Below are 15,021 nucleotides of genomic sequence, written 5' to 3'. Positions count from 1 at the left end.
TGACCTCTGTTGACCGCCAGGTCTGTCAGCACCACAACAGTTAAAAATAAGACAGGCTTAAGACAGGCTTATGACAGACACACTATATACACAAAAGTATGTGGACACCCCTTAAAATTCATGGATTTGGCTATTTCAGCCACACCTATCACTGAAAGTTGAGTAAAATCAAGCACACAAACCTGCAATCTCCATAGACAAAAATTGGCAGTAGAATGGCCTTACTTTAGAGCTCAGTGACTTTCAACGTGGCACCGTCATAAGATGCTATCTTTCCAACAAGTCTGTGCATCAAATTTCTGCCCTGCTAGAGCTGCGCCGGTCAACTGTAAGTGCTGTTATTGTGAAGTGGAAACGTCTAGAGGCAACAATGGCTCAGCTGGGAAGTGGTAGGCGTCACACAAGCTCACAGAATGGGACGCCGAGAGCTGAAGCGCTTAGTGCAGGGGTGGGAAATTCCAGTCCCCGAGGGCCTGATTGGTGTCACAGTTTTGCCCCAGCTCCAGCTAACACACCTGACTCCAATAATCACCTAATCATGATCTTTGGGAGCTTCATGAAATGGGTTTCCATGGCCGAGCAGCAGCACACAAGCCTCAGATCACCAAGCGCCGGCTGGAGCGATGTAAAGCTTGCTAAGCTTATTGGACTCTGGAGCAGTAGAAACACGTTCTCCGGAGTGATGAATCACACTTCACCTTCTGGCAGTCCGATGGACAAATCTGGGTTTGGCGGATGCCAGGAGAACAATACCTGCCCCAATGCATAGTACCAACTGGAAAGTTTGGTGGAGGAGGAATAATGGTCTGGTTTTACATGGTTTGGGCTAGACGCCTTAGTTCCAGTGAAGGGATATCTTAACTTTACAGCATACAATGACATTCTAGACAATTCTGTGCTTCCAACTTTGTTGAAACAGTTTGGGGAAGGCCCTTTCCTGTTTTAGCATGACAATTTTTTATTGAAGAAATGTAACCACTCTTAAAATCATGGATTTTCACTCCTAATTAGCTGTGTTAATAGGATTTGGCTTCTGGTGTTTCCATGTTGTAAGACATGAGCTTTAAACCACAGAGACTACCTGGGTGATATTTAGCCTCTGAAGCTGCAGAGGAGCGACACATTGACTTAGTATCCCTTAAACAGTAGTCTACCTACTACCTAACAACTCATTGTCTTTCTATCTGGACATCTATTGATAATCTAACGGGTCTTCAATCACCTCAACGACCTGTCAATCAATCGTCCTGTAGGAGATTTTCTTGTTTTGTTGCAGCACGTTTAGTGACTACAAACCTGTTTCTGTGTAGCTAGGCAGCTAGGACAACTAACCACCAAGATGTCGATGGACGAGCCTGAGGATCTGGAGATGGAGGGAGAGGAGGGGATAGACGCCAAGGAGCTGAAGAAGGAGCTGGCCGAGTCCAAGGCAGTTAAAGTGCTGATGCTGGGTAAGTGAATCAACCCATTGGTGTGAATGTATCAGAGATGCTTTGGAAATATGCTCTTGTGATGAGGTAGCCCTGTCTGAAACTTGTAAGGTACTTTTGGCCTAATGGCTAAAACGTTGGAATCCCCCATTAGATTTGGTTTCCTCTTCATACAGGAACTGAAAGGCAATATTTCAGCTAAATACCATGGAATCATAAACAGGATATTTTTTGTGACATATGATGTGATATCCGAGATTTGGTTGAGGTCAGTGGTGGAAAAAGTACCCAATTGTCATACTTGATTAATAAAAGTAAAGATACCTTAATAGAAAATGACTCAAGTAAAAGTGAAAGTCACCCAGTAAAATACTACTTGAATAAAAGTCTAAAAGTATTTGGTTTTAAATATCAAAAGTAAATGTAATCGCTAAAATATACTTAAGTATCAAAAGTAAAGGTATAAATAATTTCAAATTACTTATATTAAGCAATCCAGATGGCATCGTTTATTTATTTTTATTTACGACTAGCCAGGGGCACACTCCAACACTCAGACATTATTTACAGATAGCCAGGGTAACACTCCAACACTCAGACATCATTTACAGATAGCCAGGGGCACACTCCAACACTCAGACATCATTTACAGATAGCCAGGGTAACACTCCAACACTCAGACATCATTTACAGATAGCCAGGGTAACACTCCAACACTCAGACATAATTTACAGATAGCCAGGGGCACACTCCAACACTCAGACATCATTTACAGATAGCCAGGGGCACACTCCAACACTCAGACATCATTTACAGATAGCCAGGGGCACACTCCAACACTCAGACATCATTTACAGATAGCCAGGGGCACACTCCAACACTCAGACATCATTTACAGATAGCCAGGGGCACACTCCAACACTCAGACATCATTTACAGATAGCCAGGGGCACACTCCAACACTCAGACATCATTTACAGACAGCCAGGGGCACACTCCAACACTCAGACATCATTTACAGACAGCCAGGGGCACACTCCAACACTCAGACATCATTTACAGATAGCCAGGGGCACACTCCAACACTCAGACATCATTTACAGATAGCCAGGGGAACACTCTAACACTCAGACATCATTTACAGATAGCCAGGGGAACACTCCAACACCCAGACATCATTTACAGATAGCCAGGGTAACACTCCAACACTCAGACATCATTTACAGATAGCCAGGGTAACACTCCAACACCCAGACATCATTTACTGATAGCCAGGGTAACACTCCAACACTCAGACATCATTTACTGATAGCCAGGGGCAACACTCCAACACTCAGACATCATTTACTGATAGCCAGGGGCAACACTCCAACACTCAAACATCATTTACAGATAGCCAGGGGAACACTCCAACACCCAGACATCATTTACTGATAGCCAGGGTAACACTCCAACACTCAGACATCATTTACTGATAGCCAGGGTAACACTCCAACACTCAGACATCATTTACAGACAGCCAGGGGCACACTCCAACACTCAGACATCATTTACAGACAGCCAGGGGCACACTCCAACACTCAGACATCATTAACAGATAGCCAGGGGCCCACTCCAACACTCAGACATCATTTACAGATAGCCAGGGTAACACTCCAACACTCAGACATCATTAACAGATAGCCAGGGGCACACTCCAACACTCAGACATCATTTACTGATAGCCAGGGTAACACTCCAACATCATTTACAGATAGCCAGGGGCCCACTCCAACACTCAGACATCATTAACAGATAGCCAGGGGCACACTCCAACACTCAGACATCATTTACAAAGAAAGCATTTGTGTTTAGTGAGTCCACCAGATCAGAGGCAGTAGGGATGACCAGGGATGTTCTCTGTTTAGTGAGTCCACCAGATCAGAGGCAGTAGGGATGACCAGTGATGTTCTCTGTTTAGTGAGTCCACCAGATCAGAGGCAGTAGGGATGACCAGGGATGTTCTCTGTTTAGTGAGTCCTCCAGATCAGAGGAAGTAGGGATGATCAGGGTGGTTCTCTTGATAAGGGCGTCAATTGTACCAATTTCCTGTCCTGCTAAGCATTAAACATGTAATGAGTACTTTTGGGTGTCAGGGAAAATGTATAGAGTAAAAAGTACATTATTTTCTTTAGGAATGTAGTGGAGTAAAATTTTTCTAAAATATAAATAGTAATGTAAAGTACAGATAACCAAAAAACGCCTTATGTTGTACTTTAAAGTATTTTTACTTAAAGTACTTTACACCACTGGTTGAGGTTTGTATTAATCTGCCATCCAGAAGCAAGGAGGGACCGCATTGGAAAGGAGGGCATCATTTAATACGACATGATTGGTCCCTCTGAAAACCTGGCCTCTGGATACGACAAAAAATATTTAAAATGAAATTGAGATAACATCTGTAATTTTCACATTTAATCGTTCTGGTGTTGAATATATTCCATCAAATGATATCATACTCTATGGTCTCTATGCTACATTAATTATCCTAACCTGCCACATTAATTATCCTAACCTGCTATGTAAACAAATCCTCATTATTACCACAACGGAGCTGCTTGTGGATTTGACAGCTCAGTTCCACCTCCGACACCATCAAAACAACCGCTATGTGGATGTCGGCAGAAACGGATCTGATTGAAACAGGCCCTGAGTACTGATTCTGTCTGTGAATTGAATATGCACTTGGTCTGAACATTGACAGTTAAGAACCAATACACACAGATCAAGGCATAATATTCTTTCTCTCAGAATGTTTCAGCTATATGTGACTGAACCTAGAAAAGGAAGAGATTTTTGTGGTTTGTTAAAGTACAGATTCAGACCTTGAGGTACATTGAGTTCCATTGCTCCCTGAGGTCCATTGCTCCCTGAGTTCCATTGCTCCCTGAGTTCCATTGCTCCCTGAGTTCCATTGTTCCCTGAGTTCCATTGTTCCCTGAGTTCCATTGTTCCCTGAGTTCCATTGCTCCCTGAGGTCCATTGCTCCCTGAGGTCCATTGCTCCCTGAGGTCCATTGTTCCCTGAGTTCCATTGCTCCCTGAGGTCCATTGTTCCCCGAGGTCCATTGCACCCTGAGTTCCATTGTTCCCTGAGTTCCATTGTTCCCTGAGGTCCATTGTTCCCTGAGTTCCATTGCTCCCTGAGTTCCATTGTTCCCTGAGGTCCATTGCTCCCTGAGTTCCATTGCTCCCTGAGTTCCATTGCTCCCTGAGTTCCATTGCTCCCTCCCAGTGAGTCCATTCCAGGGGAAAGGCAGGACACATTGAGGTGGTTAAATAATCACTACTAAAGGTCCAAGTGAATAATGGAACCCTGCCGATGAGGTGCCAAGCCGATTACACTGATGGGTTTAGTTCAGACTCCAGATGCAGTCAAGAAATGTGTACCCATTCTCTCCTCTGACAGCATTCACCCTTTCACACTACTGTGCCGACCCAATTCAAACTGTACTGTGCTGGCTCAGACTTAAAGTATCTTTTTTCACAGGACCAGGTTACATAATGCTTGATGTGTTAAGACACAGGACCAGGTTACATAATGCTTGATGTGTTAAGACACAGGACCAGGTTACATAATGCTTGATGTGTTAAGACACAGGACCAGGTTAAATAATGCTTGCTGTGTTAAGACACAGGACCAGGTTACATAATGCTTGATGTGTAAAGACACAGGACCAGGTTACATAATGCTTGCTGTGTTAAGACACAGGACCAGGTTACATAATGCTTGATGTGTTAAGACACAGGACCAGGTTACATAATGCTTGATGTGTTAAGACACAGGACCAGGTTACATAATGCTTGATGTGTTAAGACACAGGACCAGGTTACATAATGCTTGATGTGTTAAGACACAGGACCAGGTTACATAATGCTTGCTGTGTTAAGACACAGGACCAGGTTACATAATGCTTGATGTGTTAAGACACAGGACCAGGTTACATAATGCTTGATGTGTTAAGACACAGGACCAGGTTACATAATGCTTGCTGTGTTAAGACACAGGACCAGGTTACATAATGCTTGATATGTTAAGATACAGGAGACATGAAGCCCATCCATAACACTCAGCAAGGGGGTACGTGAAGAGGAGGGCAGCCAAACTTAATCTGGAAGGGCACTGAGCCAATGGGTGCCGTCTGTGGCTATGAGTGGCGCAGGCCTCGACCAATTAGAGTAGATTAAATGGAGAACACTTTTCCATAAGAGGCATCTATTGGATGATGTCTGTCTATGGTCTTTATAACTGCTGTGTTGTTGAATAATCTAATCAACTTTACTACAATTACCCATTTAACTACTAAACTAAGCTGAGATTGTTTGAGTTGAATAGCCAGCTGTATAGCGAACTCCTATCTATATAAATTAACATGCCACCATAGGAGTTGGCAAGACAGCACCAACAGATTTGGAACCAGGCTAGAGCTAAAATGAGCAGAGACTTATATACTGACTGGCCTGGCCTGGTTACAGGATAACATTATACACTGACTGGCCTGGTTACAGGATGACATTATATACTGACAGGCCTGGTTACAGGATGACATTATAAACTGACTGGCCTGGTTACAGGAGAATATTATATACTGACTGGCCTGGTTACAGGAGGACAGTATATACTGACTGGCCTGGTTACAGGATGACATTATATACTGACAGGCCTGGTTACAGGATGACATTATAAACTGACTGGCCTGGTTACAGGAGAATATTATATACTGACTGGCCTGGTTACGGGATGACATTATATACTGACTGGCCTGGTTACAGGAGGACAGTATATACTGACTGGCTTGTTACTCTCTAAGTAGCATCTTTCCATTATTGTGCATCCCAAATGGCACCCTATTAGACCCTAGTCAAAAGGGTGCTATTTGAGCCGTACTGGACTATATAGGGAATAGGGTGCCGTTTGGGAAGTGCCATATGTTCTCTCTAGCCACAAGGTCCAAGAGTATTCTTGGCCTGAGGGACTTCTACTTAACTGTAATTATGTTACATATTATGTGACTGATAAAGGTCAACAGATATGTAATGACAAGGCTTTTGTTTTGCCACAAGCAGGTCATACTTTTCTTCTGATACATTACATTTTCTGTCTGTGTCACAGATGATAGCCATGTAACGAAAACGTTAAATGGATGACATTTAACTGTCAATAAATGGTGTATTTTTGTTTTCTTTCAGGTGCTGAGGAGTCGGGGAAAAGCACCATCGTAAAACAAATGAAGTGAGTTAATTTAAAACTGAACCCTCTCACTGAATGTCGGGCAGCTGAGAGAAATGAGCCGCAGTGTCAAATATATACCACTAGGGGCAGCTGAGAGAAAGTGAGCCGCAGTGTTACAAATATACCACTAGGTGGCAGTTTGGATAAGTGAGCAACACCAACCCCTTCTTCTCTCCTCCACAGAATCCTCCACCAGGGTGGTTTTAATGAGGAGGAGAAGGTGATGTACAGAGAGGTGATCTTTGGTAACATCCTGCAGTCAGCTTTGTCCATCGTCAGAGGCATGAGCATCCTGGAGATCAAGTACGGATCGCCAGCCGCAGAGGTGGGTACTGCAAGCTGTGTGTGTGTGTACTATACCATACTACAGTATATTATACTACACTGTATGGACCTGTGTACCTAAACTATACTGACATAGATGTGTTGTTCTCTATGTGGCCAGGATGAGGGCAAGAAGCTAGAGAACCTTTCCAACTCCACTGAAGAGGGCACCATGCCTCCTGAGCTGGCTGAGTGCATCAAGAAGCTGTGGCTGGACCCTGGCGTCCAGGAGTGCTTTGAGAGAGCAGCTGAAGGCTACCAGCTCCTCGACTCCGCTCACTAATGAGTTAAATCGGTCTGCCGTTATTACCCAGGACCCGTATTCACTAGCGTTTCAGAGTGCTGATCTGGGATCTGTATCCATGAAGCGTCTCAGGAGGGTGCTGATCTAGGATCAGGTCCCCCCCCCCCCCTTTGTCCATGTCATCTTATTCATTATGATCTAAAAGGCAAATCTGATCCTAGATCAGCACTTCTACTTGGAGACGGTTGATGAATACAAACAGCTCTGACACTTACAGCCTACCTTAGTGATCTGATCTTGGGATTGATTGATTTTGCCATTCTCCGACAGCTTCCTCAGTGACCTTGACCGCATCACCGTGGCTGACTTGACCCCCAATGACCAAGACATCCTACGGTGCAGGATCACGACCGGCGGGGTTAACGAGGAGAGGTTCATCTGTAAAGACATCCAATTCAGGTGATGCTACAGTAGCTAACTACCGGACTGCCTTGTCACAGTACATTACAGTACACCTGCAAAGAGGTAGAATTCAGGTTAGGTAGTGTAAACTGGTGCGATCGAACCACAGGCCTCTTGCACAACAACCCAACGTCTTAACCATTAAAGAAAATCCTTGTGATCTGAGAGCAGCATTTGGGTTTACAAGTCTACGGCTGTGTTTACACAGACAGCCCGATTCTGATCATTTTTTTCTCTCACCAATTGGTCTTTTGACCAATCACATAAGCTCTTTTGCCATTGCCAATAACTCGGCAAAATATCAGAATTGGGCTGCCTGTGTAAACGCAGCCAGTAAGGGCTATGTCTTAATGAGAGTGTGATTTCAAATCACCTCCGTTACACCGGCAACTTATAGAGCGTGAAGTATATTTTTTTGTATTTGTATGTGATCGCTGCTAGAATTGAACCACCAACCTTGGCAAGTGCCACGCTCTCACCATATACACCAACTAAATACACACTGGAGGAGCTGTGATATTTTCCTAACGCACACTCATAATGATTAAGTACTGTAGTTGCTGAACGCTCCTCTCCTGTAAAAAAAAAAATAGGGCTTTATAACTGATTGATTTGGTCAATTGATTGATTGATCGTTGTGTCTCTCTGACGGACAGGATGTTTGATATGAGCGGCAGAAGAGAAGAGAGGAAGAAGTGGATCCACTGTTTCCAGGGCGTCCATTGCGTCCTGTTCTGTAGTTCCCTCAGCGCGTATGACCTGGTGCTGCTGGAGGACGAGGAAGTGGTGATCACACACACACACACACACACACACACACTCACACTCACACACACACACACACACACACACACACACACACACACACACACACACAGGCTTCAAAGTTAAACTACAGGAGACTCTACCTCCCTGGGGACAGTTGAGATGCTGATATGATTCAACCACACCACAGGAGATGCTGATATGAATCAACCACACCACAGGAGATACTGATATGAATCAACCACACCACAGGAGAGGCTGATATGAATCAACCACACCACAGGAGATACTGATATGATTCAACCACACCACAGGAGATGCTGATATGATTCAACCACACCACAGGAGAGGCTGATATGAATCAACCGCACCACAGGAGATACTGATATGAATCAACCACACCACAGGAGATACTGATATGATTCAACCACACCACAGGAGAGGCTGATATGAATCAACCGCACCACAGGAGATACTGATATGAATCAACCACACCACAGGAGATACTGATATGATTCAACCACACCACAGGAGAGGCTGATATGATTCAACCACACCACAGGAGAGGCTGATATGAATCAACCACACCACAGGAGATACTGATATGATTCAACCACACCACAGGAGATGCTGATATGAATCAACCTAACCACAGGAGATACTGATATGAATCAACCACACCACAGGAGATACTGATATGATTCAACCACACCACAGGAGAGGCTGATATGAATCAACCACACCACAGGAGAGGCTGATATGAATCAACCACACCACAGGAGATGCTGATATGAATCAACCACACCACAGGAGATGCTGATATGAATCAACCACACCACAGGAGATGCTGATATGAATCAACCACACCACAGGAGAGGCTGATATGAATCAACCACACCACAGGAGATACTGATATGATTCAACCACACCACAGGAGAGGCTGATATGAATCAACCACACCACAGGAGAGGCTGATATGAATCAACCACACCACAGGAGATACTGATATGATTCAACCACACCACAGGAGAGGCTGATATGATTCAACCACACCACAGGAGAGGCTGATATGAATCAACCACACCACAGGAGAGGCTGATATGAATCAACCACACCACAGGAGATGCTGATATGAATCAACCACACCACAGGAGATGCTGATATGAATCAACCACACCACAGGAGATACTGATATGATTCAACCACACCACAGGAGAGGCTGATATGAATCAACCACACCACAGGAGATACTGATATGATTCAACCACACCACAGGAGAGGCTGATATGAATCAACCACACCACAGGAGAGGCTGATATGAATCAACCACACCACAGGAGATGCTGATATGAATCAACCACACCACAGGAGATGCTGATATGAATCAACCACACCATAGGAGAGGCTGATATGAATCAACCACATCACAGGAGATGCTGATATGTATCAACCACACCACAGGAGATATGATTCAACCACACCACAGGAGATGCTGATATGAATCAACCACACCACAGGAGATATGATTCAACCACACCACAGGAGATGCTGATATGAATCAACCACACCACAGGAGATGCTGATATGAATCAACCACACCACAGGAGATGCTGATATGAATCAACCACACCACAGGACATGCTGATATGAATCAACCACACCACAGGAGATGCTGATATGAATCAACCACACCACAGGAGATGCTGATATGAATCAACCACACCACAGGAAATACTGATATGAATCAACCACACCACAGGAGAGGCTGATATGAATCAACCACACCACAGGAGAGGCTGATATGAATCAACCACACCACAGGAGAGGCTGATATGATTCAACCACACCACAGGAGAGGCTGATATGAATCAACCACACCACAGGAGAGGCTGATATGAATCAACCACACCACAGGAGAGGCTGATATGAATCAACCACACCACAGGAGATGCTGATATGAATCAACCACACCACAGGAGATACTGATATGAATCAACCACACCACAGGAGATACTGATATGATTCAACCACACCACAGGAGAGGCTGATATGAATCAACCACACCACAGGAGATGCTGATATGAATCAACCACACCACAGGAGAGGCTGATATGAATCAACCACACCACAGGAGAGGCTGATATGAATCAACCACACCACATGAGATACTGATATGATTCAACCACACCACAGGAGATGCTGATATGATTCAACCACACCACAGGAGAGGCTGATATGAATCAACCGCACCACAGGAGATACTGATATGAATCAACCACACCACAGGAGATACTGATATGATTCAACCACACCACAGGAGAGGCTGATATGATTCAACCACACCACAGGAGAGGCTGATAAGAATCAACCACACCACAGGAGATACTGATATGATTCAACCACACCACAGGAGATGCTGATATGAATCAACCACACCACAGGAGATACTGATATGAATCAACCACACCACAGGAGATACTGATATGATTCAACCACACCACAGGAGAGGCTGATATGAATCAACCACACCACAGGAGAGGCTGATATGAATCAACCACACCACAGGAGAGGCTGATATGAATCAACCACACCACAGGAGATGCTGATATGAATCAACCACACCACAGGAGATGCTGATATGAATCAACCACACCACAGGAGAGGCTGATATGAATCAACCACACCACAGGAGATACTGATATGATTCAACCACACCACAGGAGAGGCTGATATGAATCAACCACACCACAGGAGAGGCTGATATGAATCAACCACACCACAGGAGATACTGATATGATTCAACCACACCACAGGAGAGGCTGATATGATTCAACCACACCACAGGAGAGGCTGATATGAATCAACCACACCACAGGAGAGGCTGATATGAATCAACCACACCACAGGAGATGCTGATATGAATCAACCACACCACAGGAGATGCTGATATGAATCAACCAAACCTCACCGGCTAGTGATCGCAGCCAGCTGAGGTTGTTGACGGTTTTGTAGACCAACGATGATCATGATGATGAAGATAATGATACATCATTCCTATACCCTCCTCTCCTGTTTTCAGAACCGCATGCACGAGTCTCTCCACCTGTTCAACAGTATCTGCAACCACAGGTTCTTCGAGGACACCACCCACGTGCTCTTCCTCAACAAGAAGGACGTCTTCCAAGAGAAAATCAAGCATGTCCACCTCAATGTCTGCTTCCCCGACTACGATGGTGAGTCCTACTCTGAGTCCCAAATGGCAAAACGTTGTTTTCCCTGAGCTTTTTTTAATTTATTGTTTAAAAAATATATATATTTTAATTTTTATCCCATTTTCTCCCCAATTTTCGTGGTATCCAATCGCTAGTAATTACTATCTTGTCTCATCGCCCTAGACCACTGCGCCACCCGGGAGGCCTTCCCTGAGCTTTTGGCCTTTAGTTTGAAGTATATTATTTACCATGCGACGAATGAATGAATACAGTGTAAATATCTCACTGATAAGTTTCAAGTTATTGTTACGTGCACAAGTACAGTGAAATGCCTTTCCTGCATGCTTTTTCCCAACAATGTAGCTATCAATATCAGTAATACATAAATATTCATAAACAAGTCAAGTAGAACAAAAACAAACGAGAAACAGAAAGAAGAACACGAGAACGTAAGTAACCTACAGTACCAGTCAGTAACCTACAGTACCAGTCAGTAACCTACAGTACCAGTCAGTAACCTACAGTACCAGTCAGTAACCTACAGTACCAGTCAGTGACCTACAGTACCAGTCAGTAACATAAAGTACCAGTCAGTGACCTACAGTACCAGTAAGTAACCTACAGTACCAGTCAGTAACCTACAGTACCAGTCAGTAACCTACAGTTACAGTCAGTAACCTACAGTACCAGTCAGTAACCTACAGTACCAGTCAGTGACCTACAGTACCAGTCAGTAACATAAAGTACCAGTCAGTGACCTACAGTACCAGTCAGTAACCTACAGTACCAGTCAGTGACCTACAGTACCAGTCAGTAACCTAAAGTACCAGTCAGTAACCTACAGTACCAGTAAGTAACCTACAGTACCAGTCAGTAACCTACAGTACCAGTCAGTAACCTACAGTACCAGTCAGTGACCTACAGTACCAGTCAGTAACCTACAGTACCAGTCAGTAACCTACAGTACCAGTCAGTAACCTACAGTACCAGTAAGTAACCTACAGTACCAGTCAGTAACCTACAGTACCAGTCAGTAACCTACAGTACCAGTCAGTGACCTACAGTACCAGTCAGTAACCTACAGTACCAGTCAGTAACCTACAGTACCAGTCAGTAACCTACAGTACCAGTCAGTGACCTACAGTACCAGTAAGTAACCTACAGTACCAGTCAGTAACCTACAGTACCAGTAAGTAACCTACAGGACCAGTCAGTGACCTACAGTACCAGTCAGTAACCTACAGTACCAGTCAGTAACCTACAGATACAGTCAGTAACCTACAGTACCAGTCAGTAACCTACAGTACCAGTAAGTAACCTACAGGACCAGTCAGTGACCTACAGTACCAGTCAGTGACCTACAGTACCAGTCAGTAACCTACAGTACCAGTCAGTAACCTACAGTACCAGTCAGTAACCTACAGTACCAGTCAGTGACCTACAGTACCAGTCAGTAACCTACAGTACCAGTCAGTAACCTACAGTACCAGTCAGTGACCTACAGTACCAGTCAGTAACCTACAGTACCAGTCAGTAACCTACAGTACCAGTCAGTAACCTACAGTACCAGTCAGTGACCTACAGTACCAGTCAGTAACCTACAGTACCAGTCAGTAACCTACAGTACCAGTCAGTAACCTACAGTACCAGTCAGTGACCTACAGTACCAGTCAGTAACCTACAGTCAGTGACCTACAGTACCAGTCAGTAACCTACAGTACCAGTCAGTAACCTACAGTAAGTAACCTACAGTACCAGTTGTAACCTACAGTACCAGTCAGTAACCTACAGTACCAGTCAGTAACCTACAGTACCAGTCAGTGACCTACAGTACCAGTCAGTAACCTACAGTACCAGTCAGTAACCTACAGTACCAGTCAGTAACCTACAGTACCAGTCAGTGACCTACAGTACCAGTCAGTAACCTACAGTACCAGTCAGTAACCTACAGTAAGTAACCTACAGTACCAGTCAGTAACCTACAGTACCAGTAAGTAACCTACAGTACCAGTCAGTAACCTACAGTACCAGTCAGTAACCTACAGGACCAGTCAGTGACCTACAGTACCAGTCAGTAACCTACAGTACCAGTCAGTAACCTACAGTACCAGTCAGTAACCTACAGTACCAGTCAGTAACCTACAGTACCAGTAAGTAACCTACAGGACCAGTCAGTGACCTACAGTACCAGTCAGTAACCTACAGTACCAGTCAGTGACCTACAGTACCAGTCAGTAACCTACAGTACCAGTCAGTAACCTACAGTAAGTAACCTACAGTACCAGTCAGTGACCTACAGTACCAGTCAGTGACCTACAGTACCAGTCAGTAACCTACAGTACCAGTCAGTAACCTACAGTACCAGTCAGTAACCTACAGTACAGTCAGTGACCTACAGTACCAGTCAGTAACTACAGTACCAGTCAGTAACCTACAGTACCAGTCAGTGACCTACAGTACCAGTCAGTAACCTACAGTCAGTGACCTACAGTACCAGTCAGTAACCTACAGTACCAGTCAGTAACCTACAGTCAGTAACCTACAGTACCAGTCAGTAACCTACAGTACCAGTCAGTAACCTACAGTAAGTAACCTACAGTACCAGTCAGTAACCTACAGTAAGTAACCTACAGTACCAGTCAGTAACCTACAGTACCAGTCAGTAACCTACAGTAAGTAACCTACAGTACCAGTCAGTAACCTACAGTACCAGTCAGTGACCTACAGTACCAGTCAGTAACCTACAGTACCAGTCAGTAACCTACAGTACCAGTCAGTAACCTACAGTACCAGTCAGTAACCTACAGTACCAGTCAGTGACCTACAGTACCAGTCAGTAACCTCCAGTACCAGTCAGTAACCTACAGTACCAGTAAGTAACCTACAGGACCAGTCAGTGACCTACAGTACCAGTCAGTAACCTACAGTACCAGTCAGTAACCTACAGTACCAGTCAGTAACCTACAGTACCAGTAAGTAACCTACAGGACCAGTCAGTGACCTACAGTACCAGTCAGTGACCTACAGTACCAGTCAGTAACCTACAGTACCAGTCAGTAACCTACAGTACCAGTCAGTAACCTACAGTCAGTGACCTACAGTACCAGTCAGTGACCTACAGTACCAGTCAGTAACCTACAGTACCAGTCAGTAACCTACAGTACCAGTCAGTGACCTACAGTACCAGTCAGTAACCTACAGTCAGTGACCTACAGTACCAGTCAGTGACCTACAGTACCAGTCAGTAACCTACAGTAAGTAACCTACAGTACCAGTCAGTAACCTACAGTACCAGTAGTAACCTACAGTACCA

General features: G+C 44.5%; 1 protein-coding gene across 1 annotated transcript in view; it reads left to right on the top strand.

Moving 5' to 3' along the window:
- The first annotated feature begins 370 nt into the window (after positions 1–370).
- LOC120059542 (guanine nucleotide-binding protein G(t) subunit alpha-2-like) overlaps positions 371–15,021 on the top strand; it is a 33,832-nt gene continuing 19,181 nt past the window's right edge. Inside the window, exons 1-9 of the mRNA XM_039008674.1 lie at positions 371–389; positions 1,097–1,122; positions 1,394–1,451; positions 6,659–6,701; positions 6,885–7,026; positions 7,147–7,307; positions 7,600–7,728; positions 8,388–8,517; positions 11,576–11,729. Of these exons, the coding sequence (XP_038864602.1) occupies positions 371–389; positions 1,097–1,122; positions 1,394–1,451; positions 6,659–6,701; positions 6,885–7,026; positions 7,147–7,307; positions 7,600–7,728; positions 8,388–8,517; positions 11,576–11,729 (862 nt within the window). The remainder of the gene's footprint in view (positions 390–1,096; positions 1,123–1,393; positions 1,452–6,658; positions 6,702–6,884; positions 7,027–7,146; positions 7,308–7,599; positions 7,729–8,387; positions 8,518–11,575; positions 11,730–15,021) is intronic.

Source organism: Salvelinus namaycush, chromosome 14 (genome assembly GCF_016432855.1).
Source record: "Salvelinus namaycush isolate Seneca chromosome 14, SaNama_1.0, whole genome shotgun sequence".
NCBI classification, from domain to species: domain Eukaryota; kingdom Metazoa; phylum Chordata; class Actinopteri; order Salmoniformes; family Salmonidae; genus Salvelinus; species Salvelinus namaycush.
The sequence above is the reverse complement of the archived record's forward strand: the minus strand, read 5'-3'. Positions and strand labels throughout refer to the sequence as shown.